We start from the raw sequence: 20,512 nt of genomic DNA, 5'->3' as shown, positions 1-20,512 counted from the left end.
GGGGGTAGGCGCTCGCCGCGGGCCGGGTCTGGAACCGGACTCTGCCCGGGCGCCGCTGGACCACAGCTCCTGAGCCACGAGCCTCCCTCACGAGCCAGGCCGTATACTGTCTCCCTCGAGGAGAGCCCCCACCCCGGCCCCAACCGGGCGCCCGCCTCCCCCTCCGCACTCACCATCCGGGGCCCCGGCCGCCGCCATGATGATTGTGTACAACACCCACCGCTCCCGCAGAGGCCGCTGGGAAGAGGCGAGCGGACTGAGATTGGCCCCCACAGCAGCCCCTAATCTCGCACAGCCTGGCCGGAAACAGGTGGAGGTTTCTATGGAGACCCGCCTCCTCCGCTTCCCCAGCCCGGCCCCTGCCACGCTTTAGCTTTCCCGAGCCGAGGGGGGCGGGTCTGGGGAATCGCCCGCTCGATGGGCTCTGCCCCCTAGTGGCCGATGGAGCCGCAGCCGTCCAAGAGGGCGTGGGCTTTTGAACTAGGAGGCCTGGGACTTTAAGGGGCGGGGTCTGGCAGGCTATGGCGGAGGCGGATTGGCTGGAAGGAATCCCCGGAAGTGGCGCACAGGGGAAGCACACGTGTGCGAGTCCACTCCATATGGCGGCGCTCCTGAAGAGGCTGCTGCGGAGCGGGAGGTCCTCGGCTGCCTTGGGTCGCCCCGTGGGACGGCGCGAGGCCAGCCTGGGCACTGGTCAGGGGGCTGCGGTGCGAGTGAGGTTCGCCCCCAGTCCCACAGGTAACCTTGGCAGACTTGACGGTGCAGGCCGCGGCCTACCGTCCTGTCTCCACCCCCCAGGTGTTCCCGAACGAATCCCTTCTACCTGTCAGACTGGGCAGGCGGGCAGACGACCCGACCCCATTTTATTACAGAGGCAGAAACTGAGGCCCACGAACGAAACTAATTCGAATTGCCAGGAATTGATTTGCGTCTTTTGTAGCGTACCATCTCTTTTTATCTCTTTTTCGTGCATTCAGTTATAGGCGCTGGGATACAGTGATCATTGAGAAAGTTAAGGCCCTGCTCTCAAAAAGTCTACATTACAATGACCGCTTCAAACACCTATAAAAATAAATGTAATCTTAGAGCTCCATGTGCTATGTGGGAAATGAAGCAGGGTGGGAGAGGGTTTAGGAAGTTTGCTCAAGAAGGCCTTGCTGAGCAAATAACAGCTCTACCTTTTGGGCAGAGGCAATTGCAGGTACAAAGGCCCAGTGGTTAGTGTTGGGAGCTTAGCCAGCCGGAGGGAGGTAAAGGCCCATTGTATAGCTTACTGGAGGTCTTGTCAAGGCCTCCCGAGCAGTTCCCAACATTCTTTTCTCACCAAGTCTACCTTCTTCCCTCTCCACAGTGAGCATGCCTCTCATTCCAAACCCCAGGCTCAGCATGTAAGAATCTTTGTGGCAGACAACCCCCTGGGGTCCCCTCCCACTGTGGGAACTTTTTTGTCTTCTCAATAAATCTTGTTTTCGCAACTTAAAAAAGAAAAAGAATCTTTGTGGCAAGATCCCAGCTACATATGACAGAATCTTTCTGGTCAGACAGTGTAGCATAGAGCAGTGCTTTTCAGACCATTCATGGTGAAAGCACTGTTTTTATTTATTTTATTTTTAATTTTTTTTATTTGGAGTCTAACTCCGTCGCCCAGGCTGGAGTGTGGTGACATGCTCATGGCCATTCCAGCGTTGTCCTGCTGGACTCCGGCCATCCTTCCACTTCAGCCTTCCAAGTGTCTGGAACTACAGGCGTGCACTGCCACGCCTGGCTAATTTTTTATTTATTGCCCAGGTTGGTCTGGAACCCGCCGGCTCTGGCAGTCCTCTCACCTCAGCCTCCCAAAGTGCTGGGGTTACAGGCTGAGCCACTGTGCCTGGTTTCTATTTTTTTTTAGAGACGAGGGCTCACCAATTGCCCAGACTGCTCTCGAACCCCTCAGGCGATCCTTTTGCCTCGACTTCCCAGAGTGCCAGGATTACAGGCTTGAGCCACAGTGCCTGGCCTTGGGTTTTAATTTCTAATCAATTGTTGATCAATATGTGTGTAGATTTAATATACATTACCAGAAAAATAAAAAAGTTGAAAACATACAAAATACAAACCCTTTTTAAAATTATACTTACCAGACGTTAAATCACTGTGTCAATTTGCTGTAGGTTTCTAAATCTTTACTTTCAGTTGCTGTGCTTACTTGGTTATGAACTGGCAACACTTTTCAGACCGGTACTGGACTGTGCACCTTGCTCTGAACAGCACTTATGTAGATAGAATGCCTAGGCCTAGGATTGTCTGGATCCAAATTTCTGTCTTTGCCACTACATAGATGTGTAACATGGACAAATTACTTAGTGTCTCTAAGCCTCAGTTTTACAATCTGTCAAGCAGGGCTAATAACAATACTTGTCTGAGGGGTTTGTACTAATGCATCTGAGCCACTGAGCAAGGTTATACATGGAAAGCACTTAAAAATTAACAATCTTGGTTGGACTCAGTGGCTCACACCTGTAATCCCAGCGCCTTGAGAGACTGAAACAGGAGGATTGCTTGAACCCAGCAGTTCAAGACCAACCTGGGCAACATGGTGAGACCTGTTGCTACAGAAAATTTTTTAAAAATAGCCAAGCTGTAGTCTCAGTTAGGAAGCTGAGGAGGGAGGATTGCTTGAGCCTGGCAGTTGGAGGCTGCAGTGAGCTATGATCATACCACTGCACTTTAGCCTGGGCAACAGAGTGAGACCCTGACTCAAAAAAAAAAAAAAATTAACAGCTTCTATTATGATGACTGCAGTTCTCATTTTCTTGTTGATTTGCAGAAAAAGCTCATATGGAATAGGCTGTTGACTATTAATAGATAAAAGAATGATCAAGCACATAGTTCATCATAGCTAAACTTAACTCCAAACCCCAGGCTCAGCATATAAGAATCCTTATGAGGTGAGTGGATTGCCTGAGCCCGCGGGTTCGAGACCCGCCTGGGCAACTTGGTGAGACCTCATCTCTACAATAAAATCAAAAAAATTAGCCGGGCGTGGTAGCGCACACCTGTAGTTCCAGCTAGTTGGAAGGCTGAGGCGGAAGGCTCTCTGGAGCCCAGCAGGTTGAGGCTGCGGTGGCCGGGAGCGGCCACTGCACTCCAGTCTGGGCGATGGAGTGAGACTCCAACTCAAAAAAAAAGAATCTTTATGGCAAGATCCCAGCTGCATATGACAGAATCTAGTGTATATGTACCACATTTTCATTATCCACTGTTAATAGTATTTTTTTTAAATTTGAGTTGGAGTCTCACTCCTGCCACCTAGGCTGGAGTGCAGTGGCACACTCACTCATGGCCACCACAGCCTCAACCTGTTGGGCTTAGGTGGTCTTTCCACCTCAGCCTTCCAAGTAGCTGGAACTACAGACGCGCACTACCACGCCTGGGTAATTTTTGTGATTTATTGTAGAGATGAGGTCTCACCAAGTTGCCCAGGCTGGTCTGGAACCCCCAGGCTCAGGCAATCCTCTTGCCTCGGCCTCTCAAAGTACTGGCATTACAGGCTGAGCCACCGTGCCCAATCGTTAATAGTATTTTAAATTTGTAATTCTCAGCCGGGCTCGGTGGCTCAGCCTGTAATACCGCGCCTTTGGGAGGCTGAAGTGAGTGGATTGCCTGAACCCGCGGGTTCGAGATCTGCCTGGGCAGGCGAGACCTCATCTCTACAATAAATCAAAAAATCAGCCGGGCATGGTAACGCATGCCTGTAATTCTGGCTACTTGGAAGGCTGAGGCGGAAGGAACGCCGGAGCCCAGCAGGTCGAGAATGCGGTGGCCGGGAGCGGCCACTGCACTCTAGTCTGGGCGACAGAGTGAGACTCCAACTCAAAAAAAAAAAAAAAAAAAAATTTGTAATTCTCTTTTTGACCAGAAGACATCATTGAATTCACATAAGTTCAATGCATGTGTGATATGGCTTCAATGAATAATCCTCTGCTTCTCCTTCTTTGGGTGAAACTTGTTCTTGATACAGATATTAAAGTAGAGTGATGGGTGCAGTTGGGAAGAGTTGGAGCCTTTTTACAAAATGACATGCTCCAAATCCTGGGTGTTCTTCCACTTCCAGGATGAGGGATTAAATCAGTTGACTCCCCAGTCCTCTTCTGGCATTCTGGCTGCCTGCATGCTGGCTGGAGAGATAGGGCAGGGGTAACTATTTCTTGGTCTTGCCCCTTGGCAGAGGCCTGTTAGCTCATCTTCCCTGTCTTGTCTTAGCTGTTCTCTTCTCCTACCAGGCTTCTTGCACCTTGGTGGCCTCCGCACTGCCCTGTACAATTACATCTTTGCCAAGAAGCACCAGGGGAGCTTCATCCTGAGGCTAGAGGACACAGATCAGACCCGCCTTGTGCCTGGGGCAGCAGAGAATATTGAAGACATGCTGGAGTGGGCAGGTGAGCTTGGCAGGAGAAGGACCCTTCTCCAGGGAAGAAACAGAAAGCAGGGAAAGGAGCCTGGGGGTCTTCTTACAGGGCCCAGGGTAGAGAATAAGGAGTTCCTGGAGAAATGGGTGCATTTGTACTTCCTGGGGTGCCACCTGAAGAGATGCCGAGGCTCCCTGAAGCAAAGCTCCAAGGCTTTCTTGAGATCCCAGTTCTTATCTCAGAACCTCAAGTCCAGTCTCCACAGGGTGAGGCAGAAAACACAGGCCAAGTGGGAACATGGTGGGCCTGTGCTGATGTGGTCCTGTGCTGAGCCAGAGAAAGCATGCCTCACCTGAGGAAGCAACACCTCTGGGCTCCAGCTCCTGTTCCAGTGCGGGAATGTGCCTAGCATGGCCAATCTTCTGAGTTCCAAGAGAAGCCAAAAGTTCAGTTTTTTTTTCTTTTGATGAATACTTACCATTGTTAAATCTGGGCTCAGATCTTTATTTAACCACATAGTGTAAGCCAAACAAAACTTGAAGCTTCTGACGTTGATCTTCCTGTGGGATGTTTAATCCTGAGGACAGCTCAAACTGGAGAGAACAAGGAGGAGTTTGTGTTTCCTGGGTCAACAGTGGCCTACCTGGGACAGGTATGACTAGTAAAGGTTAAGATCCTCAAGGAAAAATATAGACTATTTTGAGATATGTATTCTAATCTCAGGTAAATTGTTCACTAGGCTCTGGATTCCTAAAAGGCAGGAAATTGATTTCATTTCTATTTTTGATTGTAGGAGATTTTAGCAGATTCTCAGTCAGCATTCATTGAATAAAGGATTTATTCAACAAGTTCACTTAATGTGATTCAGGCACTGCTCTAGGTGCCAGGGACATTGAGCAAAGACTCTGCGCTCAGTGAGAAGCGGAAGACAGATAAACAGTCTAATTCACTCTTAATATCATATAAAGCGATAAGTACCATGGAGATAAGGGTAACAGGGACCCGGGGTGAGAGTTGCCCTCTTAAAGAGGGTGGGCTCCTCAGAGGAGGTGATGTTGGAACAATGACTCATGAAGTAAGGAGCCAGCCCCTAGGGGAAGGATGTTCAGAGACAAGGGACTAGCAAATGCAAAGGCCCTGGGAAGGAGAGTACTGGGCATATTTGAGGAGCAGCAAGGAGACCAGCATGGTCTAAGCACAATGAACAAAGCAGAATGACCAGGGATATGAGGATGGGGGCTTTCCAGGAGCCAAATCACAGTGTGCCACACAGGTCATGGTGAGAACTGCAGTTTCATGGAGTACCTGCCACATGTGAGGGACTGTGCCAGGCACCCAGGGTAAGTGATAAGCAACGCTGACAGGTCCTGCCCTTGTCGACTCCCCACACCCCGAGGCAGCCCGGTGTGTGAATGAGGTCTGCAGCCCCACAAAGGAGCTTGTCCCACCCTAGCATTTTGATGAGGCAGAGGGCTGGTATCCAGACACCCCAGGGTGACTGACTTTTGTAACTCCTCACTTTGAGAGTCACCCCCACAGTCACTTCCCCCAGGCACTGGCAACCACTGATCTACTTTCCATCTCTCTGGACAACTCTTCTGCACATTTCATATAAGTGGGATCATACAGTAAGTGTCCTTTGTGACGGACTTCTGCTTAGCATAAAGCTCATCTGTGTGGTAGCATATGTCCGTCATTATATGACTATACCACATTTTGTGTATCCATCAACAATGGATGAGTATTTGGGTTATTATTATTATTTTTTGGCTATTATAAATAAAACTGCTGTGAACATTTACATGCCAGTTTTTTGTTTGTTTTTTGAGTTGAAGTCTCACTCTATTCCCAGGCTGGAGTGCAATGGCACACTCACAGCCACTGCAGCCTCGACCTGCTGGGTTCAGGTGATCCTTCCATCTCAGCCTTCCAAGTAGCTGGAACTACAGGCATGCGCCACCACGCCTGGCTAATTTTTTGATTTATTGTAGAAATGAGGTCTCACCAAGTTGCCCAGGCTGGTCTTGAACCCATGGGCTCAGGCAATCCTCTCACCTTGGCCTCCCAAAGTACTGGGATTATAGGCATAAGCCACTGTACCTGGCCACATACAAGTTTGTAAGTGAACATGTTTTCTGTTCTCCCAGAGGAGTCACTCTTAAACCCTGGGGCACACCAACAGGCTGACCATATTAAAGAGACTTGTTTAGGCTGGGCTCATGCCTATAATCCCACCACTTTGGGAAGCCAAGACAGGAGAAATGCCTGAGCCCAGGTGTTTCAGACCAGCCTGGGCAACATGGTGAGACCTCATCTCTACAATAAATAAAAAAATTATCGAGGCCTAGTTGTTTGTGCCTGTAGTCCCAGCTACTTGGAAGACTGAAACAGAATTATCACTTGAGCCCAGCAGGTTGAAACTACAGTAGCCGTGATCATGCCACTGCACTCCAGTGTAGGTGACAAAGTGAGACTCCTACTCAAAAATAAAGAGACTTGTTTAAGGCTAGATCAGGAAGAAGCCCCAAGTTTACCTGAGCCAACCCTGTTTTCTAACAAATGGGGAAACGGAGGCCCTGTGAGAGAGAGCTAATAACACTAACAATAGTAACAGCCCAAACATACTGAGTACTGAACTAAGCACTTTACCTAAGTCATCTCATTCCAGCCTCATGATGACCCTCATGTGTTTATATCTTTCTTTTACACGTGAGAAAGAAGAAACCCTGGAAGGTAACTTGCCCTAGGTCTTGGAGCTAACCGATGTATTTGAACCCAGGCCCACCCACCTCCAGAGTTAGCATTAGGTGTAACAGGAAGCATGTCCTTGCCTTCCTAATTCACTTGAAAGCTCTTTGAGGGCAGAAATACCATCCTCCAGTTCCTGTGTCTGCCCTGCCCGCTCCTGAAAGCATTTGTGGTCAAGCTATCTAAGGTGACCTGATGAAACTGGACTTGGTTTGGGGTTTGGCTTGTAGCAGATTGTGTGTAATCTATAGTGTATGTTGAAATAGTCTTACATGTAAAGCGCTGAGCACTGTGTAGGCACTGATGCATTTGTTCTCACATCTTGCACAGGAGGCCATTAGTGCTCCTTTTTAGAGGAGGAAACTGAGGCTTAGAAAGGCTAACTAACCCAAAAGGGCAATATGATAGATGGTGTAGAATGTGGATCCTGGGGCTCGCTAGTCTGGGATTGAATCTGATTGTGCCTCTTCTCCCTGGCCATGATGTAACAAAGCACCTCTGTGCCTCCATTTTCTCCTCAGAGAATGAGGGTGATAATGGCACTTATCTGGTAGGGTGGTTTTGTGGCCTCAGGGAGGTCACACATCATAAAAGCAGCCTGCAGGATGCTCAGCTCCTAGCACTCACACGTTGGCAGCGACTTGGCATGCCTTGTCACAGCTAGTATGTGGCAGAGCCAGGAACCCAAGCCAGGGTCTGACAGGCTGTGCCCTGAACCTAAGTCAGCTGTTCCCAGGCCATGGCTGGTTTTCTCCCTCACCAGGGAAAGGATGGATGGAGAGGACATAGAGTTGAGAGCGTGGACTGTGAAGTCTGTACATTTGCTACTTACTCCACCAGGACGTGATCTTGAACAAGTCACCTCTCTGCTTTCTCTTTTCATCTCTGAAAGGGACATTATAATAGTGCCAACTTCATAGATTATAGTGAAGATGAAAAACTGTAGTATATACATAAAATACCTAGAACAGAGCCTGGTATGAATGCTGTGGCGTCTTGGTTGTGATTATTTGATGAGGATTCTCTCCACCTGTGTTCTAGGCATCCCACCTGATGAGAGCCCCCGCCGGGGAGGTCCTGCTGGACCCTACCAGCAGTCTCAGCGACTGGAGCTATATGCCCAGGCCGCAGAAGCACTGTTGAAGGCTGGAGCTGCCTACCCTTGTTTCTGCTCATCTCAGCGGCTGGAACTTCTGAAGAAGGAGGCTCTGAGGAACCACCAGACGCCCCGGTGAGAAACCCAGCCTGTCACAGAAGCTTCTCCAAAGCTGACTACATAACATATTACCCCCAAACGTATATTACCTCTCAGTTTTTGTGGGTCATGTGTCTGGGTACAGCTTAGCCAGGTCCTCTGTTTTGGAGTTTCTCTCAAAGTTGCATTCAAAGTCTTGGCCAGGCCTGTAGTTATTTCAAGACTCAACTCTGGGAGATCGCTTCCATCTTCTTTCTCAAGATTATTGGCAGACCTCACATCCTTGCTGGCTATTGCCTGGAGACATCAGTTCCTTGGCATGCCTCCTCAGGGCAGCTCATAGGATAGCAGGTGAGCCAGGGAGGGAGTGAGCAAGTGGAAGCTGGAGTCCACCACATCATGGAAGTGATATCTCACCACTTCTGTGGTATAGGCTGAGTATCCTTATCCGAAATGGTTGGGACCAAAAGCATTTTGGATTTCAGATCATTTTGAAATCTGAAATATTTGCAAATGCATAATGAGATATCAGGGATAGACCTAAGTGTAAACACAAAATTCATTTATGTTTCATAGACACCTTATACACGTAGCCTGAAGGTGATTTTCTACAATATTATTGAATAATTTTGTACACAAATCAAAGTTTTGATTGTGTTTTGACTGTGATTCATCATATGAGATCAGGATGGAATTTTCTGTTTGTGTTGTCATGTTGGCACTCAAAAAGTTTTATTTTATTTTATTTGTTTATTTTTTTGAGTTGGAGTCTCACTCTGTCACCCAGACTGGAGTGCAGTGGCTGCTCCCGGCCACCACAGCCTCGACCTGCTGGGCTCCGGAGATCCTTCCGCCTCAGCCTTCCAAGTAGCTGGAACTACAGGCGTGTGCTACCACACCCGGCTAATTTTTGATTTATTGTATAGATGAGGTCTCACCAAGCTGCTCAGGTGGGTCTCGAATCACAAAGTTTTAGAGTTCTGACTGGTGTGGTGGCTCATGCCTATAATCCCAGCAATTTGGGAGGCCGAGGCAGGAGGATAGATCCCTTGAGCCTTGGAGTTTGAGACCAGCCTGGGCCACGTAGGGAGACCTCATCTCTGTAAAAAATTTAAAAATCATTTGGGTGTGGTGGCATATGCCTGTAGTCCTAGCCACTTGGGAGACGGAGGCTAAATAATTACTTGAGCCCAGGAGGTCAAGGTTGCAGTGAGGCAAGATCACAGCACTGTATTCCAGCCTAGGCGACGGCAAAACCCTGTCTCAAAAAAAAGAGAAAACAAAAAATACAAGTTTCGGATTAGATATGCTCAACCTGTATCCTATTTATTAGAAGGAAGTTATAGACATGTGCGGTGGTTTATGCCTGTAATCCCAGTACTGTGGGAGGAAGAGTCGAGAGGATTGCCTGAGTCCAGGGATTTGAGACTAGCCCGGGCAACTTGGCGAGACCTTGTCTATACAGCAAATCAAATAGTTAGCCGGGCATGGTGGCGTGTGCCTGTAGTTCCAGCTACTTGGAAGGCTGAGGCAGAAGGATCATCTGAGTTCAGCAGGTTGAGGCTGCGGTGGCCGGGAGCATGCCACTGCACTCCAGCCTGGGCAACAGAGTGAGACCCCAACTAAAAAAATAAATAAATAAATACATAAATAAAAAATAAGTGAATTTAAAATACATAAAATAGGAGTGGACATAGTGGCTCACACCTATAATCCCAGTACTTTGGGAGGTTGACGTGAGAGGATTACCTGAACTCACTTGTTTGAGACTAGCTGGGGCAACTCGGCGAGACCTCATCTCTACAAAAAAAAAAATTAGCTAGGTGTGGTGGCATATCCTTATAGTTCCAGCTTCTTGGAAGGCTGAACAGAAGGATATATATTGAAAAATCTTTTTCCCAGCCTTGACTCTGGCCACTCAGTTCCACTCTAGAGACAACTGGTGTTTAATCCTCTTCTGTTTCCTTCAGAAACATTCGATGTGTACACTGATCAGTGCACAAAATTTCCTCTTTTTTGCTATTCAAATGTTAGCATACAATATACTCTGCACACAGCGTATTGTACAGCTTACCATTTCCACTTCTGCTTCCTATTGGTCCATAACTTTTTGACACTTGCATAATATTCCATTGTATGGATATAAGAAACCTTTATGTCATTTTTAGTCTTTCTATAAAAAAGAGAGCTATGATGAATAATGTGGACATTTTGCACTTGTATGGTGTGTTTATTGGATACCTTCTAGAGGTGAAATTGCAAGGTCAACTGTAGATTTTTTTTAATTGGAGAGAAAGCATACAAATTTATTAACATGTACACAGGTTAATCACCCCTCAGTTTGGAGCTTTGACAAGTACTGCCGAATGACTGGTCCTTTACTAGTTTATACTCCCATCAGCAGTAGTGTCATAACATTTACATTCCAGTTCCAGTGAACTATTTGGACAAAGGCTCAGCAACTTGTACAAGATCATGACATTAACTGCAGCATTGCTTTTTTTTTTTATTATTTTAAACAGTCTACTTATTCATTGATAGAAGTTTATTTTTTAAGATTGTGGTCACCCTCTGTTGTGGAATCCATGTAGCCATTTGTTGATTGAACACTTAAGCTGTGTCAAAGACTAAACTTGCAAGCTTTACATATGTGTCTCAGGACACTTTTGGGTGCAAATAATAGAATACCCTGTTAAAAACCTTACTTTAATGTACAAGGAAATCTCCTGAGGATGTAGTTTTCATGAAGATTCTGATTCTGTACATCTAGTGTGGGCCTGTCAGTCTGCATTTGACACTCCCAGGTGAGGCTGATGCTGGGGATCTGTAGACCACACTTTGAGTAGTCAGGGCATCAGCCTCAGAGACATTTGTCTTCTCACTCTGCGGAAGCCTGGAGGTAGGTGACTCTAGGATGAATCAGCAGTTCAGAGATGCCAGGGCTCTATTTTGGCCTCTCTGACTTCCTGGCCTTCCCTTCCTCAGTTGCAAATAGCTACAGCAGCCCCGAGCATGCTCCATCACACAGCAATATCTGAAGAGGGCAGAAGTGGGGAGGTGAGAAATTTTATTTATTTTAATTTTATTTTTTTATTTTTATTTTTTTATTTTATTATTATTTTTTTTGAGTTGGAGTCTTACTCTGTCGCCCAGACTGGAGTGCAGTGGCTGCTCCCAGCCACCGCAGCCTCGACCTGCTGGGCTCTGGCGATCCTTCCGCCTCAGCCTTCCAAGTAGCTGGAATTACAGGCGTGCGCTACCACGCCTGGCTAATTTTTTATTTATTGTAGAGATGAGGTCTCGCCAAGTTGCCCAGGTGGGTCTTGAACCTGCGAGCTCAGGCAATCCACTTATCTTGGCCTCCCCAAGCGCGGGATTACAGGTTGAGCCACCGAGCCCGGCCTAGAGGTGGGAAATTTTAAAAAGGGATTTGTTTTCCTGTGACTCTCTTACCCTTATCTGGAAAGAAAAACCTTGCCTAGAACCTTGACCCTTCCTTGTACTTTCCTCTGAGTCTCAGAGACTAGGATGGGGTTACATTCCTACATGGACTGGTCACTAGCATAGGGCCATGGGATTACAAGATTGGCTATACCATTCATGGTTCAACCTCTTGGCCTTCCCGTCTTGCCATTTTCCATTAACAGGGAGAAAGGGGGAGTAGCTGGTAGATAGGAAAACCTTAGTGTCACACTGTGTTGTCTCACTTAGTTTTTCCACACAACTGTATTATTATTATTATTATTATTATTTTTTGAGTTGGAGTCTCATTCTGTCACCCAGACTAGAATGCAGTGGCGGCTCCCAGTCACTGCAGCCTCGACCTGCTGGGCTCCGGCAATCCTTCCGCCTCAGCCTTCCAAGTAGCTGGAACTACAGGCGCGCTCTACCACGCCCGGCTCATTTTTTGATTTATTGTAGAGATGAGGTCTTGCCAAGTTCCCCAGGCGGGTCTCGAACCCGCGGGCTCAGGCAATCCACTCACCTCAGCCTCCCAAAGGCACGGGATTAAAGGCTGAGCCACCGAGCCTGTCTTATAACTGTGTTATTATCCCCAGTCTAGAATGAGGAAGCAGCCCAAAGAGGTAACTGAATTGCCCAAGGTCACACAACTATCAGAGGCAAAGATAGGGCTCATGTCCATCAATAGTACTCATGCTGTTCTGCTTCCCAACAGGTATGACAATCGGTGCCGGAACCTGAGCCAGGAGCAGGTAGCCGAGAAGCTGGCCAAGGACCCCAAGCCTGCTATTCGCTTCCGCCTGAAGGATGAGGCACCAGCCTTCCAGGACCTGGTGTATGGCTGGAATCGGCATGAGGTGGCCAGCGTGGAGGGAGACCCTGTCATCCTGAAGAGTGATGGCTTCCCCACGTACCACCTGGCCTGTGTGGTGGACGACCACCACATGGGCATTAGCCACGTGCTGCGGGGCTCTGAGTGGCTCATCTCCACTGCTAAGCACCTGCTCCTCTACCAGGCCATGGGCTGGCAGCCGCCTCACTTTGCTCACCTGCCCTTGCTCCTCAACAGGGATGGCAGCAAGCTGTCCAAGAGGCAGGGGGACATTTTCCTGGAGCACTTCGCTGCAGCTGGCTTCCTGCCTGATGCCTTGCTCGACATCATCACCAACTGTGGCTCTGGCTTTGCAGGTACCTACCCAACCTGGAGGTCCTGATGGCAGAGTGTGGCTTTGAGGATCAGGGACTTTGGCTCAGACAGACCAGGTCTCCATTCCCAACTCTGCCACCTTCCAGCCACATGATCTTACTCTTTTATTCAACAGACTTCATGCTAAGATTTGGAGCTGCAACAGTGAACAGGGCAAACACAGTCCCTGCCCTCAAGGGGCTTACAATCTCTGAGCCTCAGTTGCCTTATCTATAAAATGGGGATATGTGTCTACCTTGTAGCATTAGAATTCACTAGGCTCATGAATGTAAGACACCCAGCACAGGACCTGCCATACAGTAAGCTCAAAAAATGATAGATCCTGTGACTTATTACATCATTACTATTATTACAAGTATGTACCCTAACAGTATTACTAGTATTACTGTGAGTCTAGTTTATTCCAAGCTAGAGTTCTGTATCCTTGGCCCAAGACTTAGAACCCAAACCTAGAAAAAGCAAGCACCAAATAGGATGAGCTGTTTGTGGCAGAGATTTGTCAAAATGTATCAGTACCAGTCTGGTTACTGCTCTCATTTCATTTAAACCTTAAAATATCCTTGAAGGGTAGATATGTTTATCTCCACTGTTTGTAAGATGATTGTGAGACTCAGAGAGGTTGAGTAACTTGCCACAATCACACAGCTAATAAGGTAGATAGATAGCACTTTAGGCCTGTGCCTGACCATGATGCCTACTGACTGTGCTGACTGTGTGTGATGGGTGTGCCGTTCTCGTAGCTCTTTTTCAAACTATTATTTTCCCTCTCTGAATTTATATATATATATAAATAGCTAATATATATATATATAGCTAAAAGTTGAATCCCATTGGTCACAGTGGAATGGAGGACCCAGGGCCTCCCTTGTGTTTGAAAGTAAAAGGAGGGGCCGGGTGCGGTGGCTCATGCCTATAATCTCAGCACTTTGGGAGGCCGAGTTGAGAGGATTGCCTGAGCCCATGGGTTTGAGACCAGCCTGGGAAACTTGATGAGACCTCATCTCTACAATAAGTCAAATATTAGCTGGGCGTGATGGCGTGCGCCTGTGGTTCCAGTTACTTGGAAGGCTGAGGCTGAAGGATTGCCTGAGCCCAGCATGTTGGGGCTGTGGTGGCCATGAGTGTGCCACTGCACTCCAACCTGGGTGACAGAGTGAGACTCCAACTCAAAAAAAAAAAAAAAAAAAAGAAAGTAAAAAGGAGGAAGGGAGGGAAGAAGCTGAGCATCTGGGCCTGCGCCACTTGCAGAGAACCAGATGGGCAGGACCCTGCCGGAGCTGATACCACAATTCAACTTGACCCGCATCACCTGCCACTCAGCCCTGCTGGATCTGGAGAAGCTCCCAGAATTCAACAGGTGAGTGGGAAGAATGGAGATTCCAGTAGAAAAGGACTACTTGTTCCTGACCCACAGCAGGAAGTATATAGTGGGCTCTGGAGTTACACATACCTGATTTTGACTTTGCCCTCCAGTGTCTAATGCTGTGTGACCACAGACAAGTCACCTAACCTCTTTGAACCTCCATTTCCTCTTCTCTAAAATGGAACTAATAACAGTATGCATCTTATGAGACTATTTTAAGAATTAAATTGAATGTTGCATGAAAGTATCTTACATGGCCCTGGCACATAGAAAGTGCTCAGTAAATAGTAGGTACTGTTTTTCATTAACATTACATTCCTGACCACCTCTTGTATGGATTCAGTTAACAACCAAAGCCTAGAGAGGGGTATCTTTATTTTAGAATCCCTTGCCACCCCCTACCCAGCCAACACAGTGAGTGAGCACTGTCTCATGGCATCTAGTTGATATTTCATGTATTTGATATTTCAAGACGTTTTTCACTTTGAAATCTCCAAATATAGTTACAATTCAGATCTTTGTTGATATGTCTGAGTCAGAGGGTATTAGTGGTAAAGCCATGGCCAGATTTGTACCTCTGGGCAAGAGGCTTGTGGGTACCTTCTTTTGAGCCCTAGTTTGGGGGCAGTCTATCCTCAGTGCATTTACTTGCATGATCCCAGAGAATTTACATCAATTACAGTTGTTTCAGGGATACTCCTTCATTTATTTTTATTTATTTATTTATTTATTTATTTATTTATTTAAAAAAAATTTTTTTTTTTTAGGTGAGAAAGTAGGACTTTTTTTTTTTTTTTGATTTGGAGTCTCACTCTGTCGCTCAGACTGGAGTGCAGTGGCCACTCTCGGCTACCGCAGCCTCGCCTGCTGGGCTCCGGCTATCCTTCTGCCTCAGCCTTCCAAGTAGCTGGAACTATAGGGGTGTGCTACCACGCCCAGCTAATTTTTGATTTATTGTAGAGATGAGGTCTCGCCAAGTTGCCCAAGCGGGTCTCGAACCCGCGGGCTCAGGCAATCCACTCACTTCAGCCTCCCAAAGGCGCGGGATTACAGGCTGAGCCACCGAGCCCGGCTTACTCCTTCATTTATTTCTCCCATCAGACCTGTGAGATTGGTCATATGATTTTGTGCTATTTTACTTATAAGAAGCCCAAGACATAGGTTAAATAACTAACTGAAGTTCAAGGCTGGGAGCTGTGGCTCACACCTGTAATCCCAGCACTTTGGGAGGCTGAGGTGAGAGGATTGCTTGAGCTCAAGAGTTTTAGACCAGCCTAGGCAACATAGCAAGACATTGCTATAAAAAATAAAGTCTGGATGTGGTGGCTCCTGCCTGAAATCCCAGAACTTTGGGAGGCAGAGGCAGGAGGATTACCTGAGCCCAGGGATTCAAGACCAGCCCGGGCAACTTGGTGAGACCTTGTCTTTACAATTAAAAAAAAAAAAAAAAATTAGCCGAGCCCAGTGGTGGCGCTTGTCTGTTATTTCAGCTACTTGGAAAGCTGAGGCAGAAGGATTGCCTGAGTCCATTAATTTGAGACTGTGGTGACCATGAGCTTGTCACTGTACTCCAGCCTGGACAAGAGTGAGACTTCAACTAAAAAAAAAATAAATAAAGTAGTCCCAGCTACTTGGGAGGCTGAGGTGCAATAATCTCCTGAGCTCAGCAGGTCAAGGCTTCAGTGAGCTATCATCGTGCTACTGTACTCCAGCCTAGGCAACAGAGTGAGACCTCAATTCAACACAGCCACTGCAGCCTCGATGTGCTGGACTCAGGTGATCCTTCCACCTCAGCCTTCCAAGTATCTGAGACCACAGGCATGTGCCACCATGCCCTGCTAATTTTTTGATTTATTGTAAAGATGAGGTCTCACCAAGTTGCCCAGGCTGGTTTCAAACCCGTGGCCTCAAGCAGTCCTCTCACCTCAGCCTCCCAAAATGCTGGAATTATAGGCATGAGCCACTGAGCCCAGTCGGCATCTTTTCAATGGGGCATTTAAGAGTGAATACAACATACTCATTAAATGCGTCTTGTACTTTTATCTTCCTTATTTATAGAGAAAGTGATATCTCAGGGGGAAGTAGAGTCAGTGCAGGGGAGATACTTTGTGATCCATTCTAGTTATCCCTGAAACACAAGCAGTAGCCACCAGGAAGATGGGGTGAGGGGGCTTTTGCTAGATGTGAATCAGGGAGGGATGGAGCATTAGGATTGGTGTCCACAGATTTAATGCAGACAAAACTCGTATCTTTGGACGTTTTCATAATCAAGCCACTGCTATGATCTTTTTCATTAACAGTAAAGCTAGTAGTTGTAGCAGTAGTAATACTAGTGGTGTTGTAGTAATTACATTTATTCACCACTACTATGTCCCTGCAAGCATGGCCAGGAGGGTCTCTTGATTTTTTTCCTTTCTACTGTCTTGTCTGGCTACTAAGGAGGTTCTAGAAACACTTTTTTGTTTTTGAGTTGAAGTCTCACTCTGTTGCCCAGGCTGGAGTGCCATGGCATGATTACGATGATCACAACTCACAGCAGCCTCAACCTCCTGGGCTTAGGCAGTCTTTCCACTTCAGCATCCCAAGTAGCTGGGACTACAGGTGTATGTCACCATACCTAGCTAATTTTTTTATTTTTGTTTGGTAAGACGAGGTTTTGCTGTGTTGCCCAGACTGGTCTCAATTCCTGGGCTCAAGCAATCCTTTTGCCTTGGTCTCCCAAAGTGCTGGGAAGGAACACATTTGAACTGACAAGAAAACCCAAACTTTTAAACTGTAAGCACTTAATTCATACACCTGCACCCTCTGCTCTGAACCCTAGAAATTGTATCCTTGACCTCTCCTTTTGTGGAAAAGCCTCATGATTGAAGCTTGCCTGGGTGACAGACACTCCCAGATTCTGTTTTGTAAAGCCAGGTATCTGTAGAGGCCAGGCAGGCAGCATAAGGGTGGTGGCAGGCCAGGTGGAAGACATCGGGGAGCAGAGGGAATGACAGACTTGACAGACTTCAGTGAGCACCGCTGTCACTCTGAAATGGGCAGCCTCTACTCTGCTCCAGTCTATTAAAGCTGTGGACAGCAAGGGCCCATTGCAGCCAGATCTTCTGACAGCCGGAGAGAAGACAGAACTCTGTTTTTATATGATCTCTTCTAGTTTAAGATGTCAGCTACTATTTTAAAGACCCGGGAAACAAAGCATGTTAGCAGGTTGCTTGGGACTTTCAGACTGTTGTGGCCTTGGTCAGATCCCTTTCCTTTCACAAATGTAAAGAGAATGCTAAGGCTGGGCAGGAGGATTGCTAGAGCCCAGGAGCTCGAGAGCAGCATGGGCAACATAGCGAGACCTTTTCTCTACAAAAAATAGAGAATTTTACTTCTATCTTGTGGGAGGCAGGACTTATGTGATGTGACTTGCCATTCTTCAAACTCTACCCACTTCCCTGGGGAGAGAGGATTTGGGTGGGCTGGGGGTGCCCATGGCAGGGCGGCCCCTTGACTTCTTCCACAGGCTGCACCTCCAGCGACTGGTGAGCAGTGAGACCCAGAGGCGCCAGCTGGTGAGGAAGCTGCAGACCCTGATTGAGGAGGCCTTCGGCAGCCAGCTGCAAGACAAGGATGTCCTCGACCCAGCCTATATGGAGAGGATCCTCCTGCTGAGACAGGTGCAGGGCTGGGGGTCTGGGAGACCAAGGGAGTGGTGGGCACCCTGTTCCTCCTCCCTGGCAGAGCCTTGCCCCCAGTGCATGACTGCCTCCTTCCCCAGGGTCACATTTGCCGCCTGCAGGACTTGGTCTCCCCAGGGTACTCCTACCTGTGGACACGCCCGGCCGTGGGGCGAGTGCAGCTGAGTGCCATCTCAGAGAAAGTAGATGTGATTGCCAAGCGCGTGCTGGGGTGAGTACCCACAGGCTGAGCTCAGGGCTCCGCAGGCTCCTTCCCTTGTGCCATCCCATGGTCTCTCTGCCTCCAGGGCTTGGCTGTTGAGCCCCAGCACAATCCCATGGCTAGTGAAGAAATGACCATTCAAGCCTTTCTCCAGTAAGGAGGGCTTTCTCAGAGGACCCAGGCTCCCCTGGACACAGGTAGTATGTCCAGTGCTTGCACCAACCTGGGGTGTATCCCAGCTCTGCTACTCATTCACCAAGTTATGTTACCTTGCCCAGGTGGCTTTGCTTTGGCCAAGTGATAACACCTTTTTGAGCTTCCATATCCTCATGTATAAGGAAAAGATGATACTAGTTCTTCCTGTAACGGTAACAACTTTTTTTTGAGTTGGAGTCTCACTCTGTCATCCAGGTTGGGGTACAGTGGCACAATCATGGCTGCTGCATCCTCAGCATGATGGGCTCAGGTGATCCTTCTGTCTCAGCCTTCCAAGTAGCTGGGACTACAGGTATGTGCCACCATGCCAGGCTATATTTTTTAATTTATCATAGAGACGAGGTCTTGCCTTGTTGCCCAGGCTGGCCTTAAACTCCTGGGCTCAGACACTCCTCTCACCCCAGTCTCCCAAAGTGCTGGGATTATAGGCATGAGCCACCGCACCCATTCAACAGTAATAACTCTTTCCATTACAAGGGCAGAAAACACAGCTAAACCTGCTTAAGCAAGAGGGGAGTGACTGTTTATGTCTCGCAGAGGCTAGAGGAAGGGCCACCTTGAGGCCCAGCTTAATGCAGGAGCCAGCATTTTGTTACCAAGACTTATTTTTGTCTCTCTGTGCCTTTGACTTTCTGTTTTCCAGTCCTCTTTCTGCAGATGCTCTGTATTCCATAGAGAGAGGGTGGGGTGCTTTACCAGACAGAAGAAATGGTGGTGTCCCTCCCATGTTTCCACATTTCTCCATTACAGAGCAATCTGCAGGAGGCAGCCTGCAGCTGACCAGCTTTTCTTCACGTTTCAAAGGTTCCATGTCCCTAGGTTGTGCTCTTGTCAGTGAGGACCATGTGACTCATGGACTGTCCACGATTCAGCCAGAGGGAGAAAGAGGAGAAAGGGTAGAGGACAGTTCACTCCTTCCCCTTAAGGACCTTTCTAAAAAACTGCACATGTCATTCTATTCATGTTCTGCTGGCTAAAGCCATGTCTTCTGGCCACATCAAGCTGCAAGTTAGGCTGGAAAATCTAGGTTTTTTTTTAACATGGCGGCCATGTGCCTAGTAAAAAAAATTTTATGACTGCATACGAAAGGGAGAAAGGACACTGGGGGATCATTAGCAGCCTCTCCTGCAGTCTCCTGTTGTGGTTGTCAGACAGCCATGGCCACTCAGTGCCACAAAACCTGAGCTTCAGGCTCCAGTGGTATCCTGGGATTTATCCAGTGGTTTGGTATTAACTCTGGCTGGGCCTGATTGGCCTATTCACTTGTCCCTGAACCAGTCATCAAGGCCCAGGGAATATGATGTGCTGATTGGCTTAGGCCTAGGTCGTATGCTGGATCCTGAATGAACTTGAGAATGGCAGTTGAGTAATTTCCCAGGGAGATTTGAGGCACCTAGTATCAGAAGAAAGGGTTAGGTGCTGGGCTACAAAACCTGCAGATACTCATTTTACTCACCTCCCAGGTTTGTTGTGAAGAGTAAATTAGAAAATAATAGCAAACACTAATTTATGTGTTTGCTTACAATATCCTATTTGGTATATCATATACATCTTATGTGTATATATGTATGTATGCACCTGTATATCTATGTATATGAATTTACAGCAACCTAATAAGTATTGTTGTTATCCCCATTTTATAAATAAGAATGTTGAAGCACAGAGAGGTTAAGTACTTGTCCAGAATAATATGAAAAATAAGTTGGAGAAGCAGGGATTCAATCCCAGGTAGAGTGGGTCTAGAGACATATGTCTAACTGTATTCTCTTGCTTTTCTTATTTGTAAAGTGCCTGGATAGTACCTATACCAAGAAACCTTCAATATGTTATTACAATATATATTTTGAAGAGATAAGAATATATGCATGGAGTAAAAAAATCCAAATGGTACACAGGGTTTATTAAAAAAAAAAAGTTGGCTGGGCTCGGTGACTCCGCCTGTAATCCCGTGCCTTGGGAGCCCGAGGTGAGTGAATTGCCTGAGACCATGGGTTCGAGACCCACCTGGGCAACTTGGCGAGACCTCATTTCTACAATAAATCAAA

General features: G+C 47.4%; 2 protein-coding genes across 2 annotated transcripts in view; one reads left to right on the top strand and one right to left on the bottom strand.

Annotated features, from left to right (window-relative positions):
- The window catches only part of UBFD1 (ubiquitin family domain containing 1), a 16,934-nt gene extending 16,335 nt beyond the window's left edge, over window positions 1-599 (bottom strand). The window contains 4 exon segments of the mRNA XM_008055562.2: window positions 1-11; window positions 170-348; window positions 350-431; window positions 568-599. The exon segment at window positions 1-11 is cut by the window's left edge and continues 336 nt beyond it. Coding sequence (XP_008053753.2) covers window positions 1-11; window positions 170-348; window positions 350-431; window positions 568-599 — 304 coding nt within the window.
- EARS2 (glutamyl-tRNA synthetase 2, mitochondrial) overlaps window positions 575-20,512 on the top strand; it is a 26,927-nt gene continuing 6,989 nt past the window's right edge. The window contains exons 1-7 of the mRNA XM_008055560.2: window positions 575-738; window positions 4,266-4,421; window positions 8,181-8,370; window positions 12,512-12,984; window positions 14,252-14,360; window positions 17,875-18,028; window positions 18,130-18,260. Coding sequence (XP_008053751.1) covers window positions 600-738; window positions 4,266-4,421; window positions 8,181-8,370; window positions 12,512-12,984; window positions 14,252-14,360; window positions 17,875-18,028; window positions 18,130-18,260 — 1,352 coding nt within the window. The 5' untranslated portion in view covers window positions 575-599. The remainder of the gene's footprint in view (window positions 739-4,265; window positions 4,422-8,180; window positions 8,371-12,511; window positions 12,985-14,251; window positions 14,361-17,874; window positions 18,029-18,129; window positions 18,261-20,512) is intronic.

Source organism: Carlito syrichta, unplaced genomic scaffold (genome assembly GCF_000164805.1).
Source record: "Carlito syrichta isolate Samal-C Ts95f unplaced genomic scaffold, Tarsius_syrichta-2.0.1 Scaffold301885, whole genome shotgun sequence".
Lineage (NCBI taxonomy): Eukaryota > Metazoa > Chordata > Mammalia > Primates > Tarsiidae > Carlito > Carlito syrichta.
The sequence above is the reverse complement of the archived record's forward strand: the minus strand, read 5'-3'. Positions and strand labels throughout refer to the sequence as shown.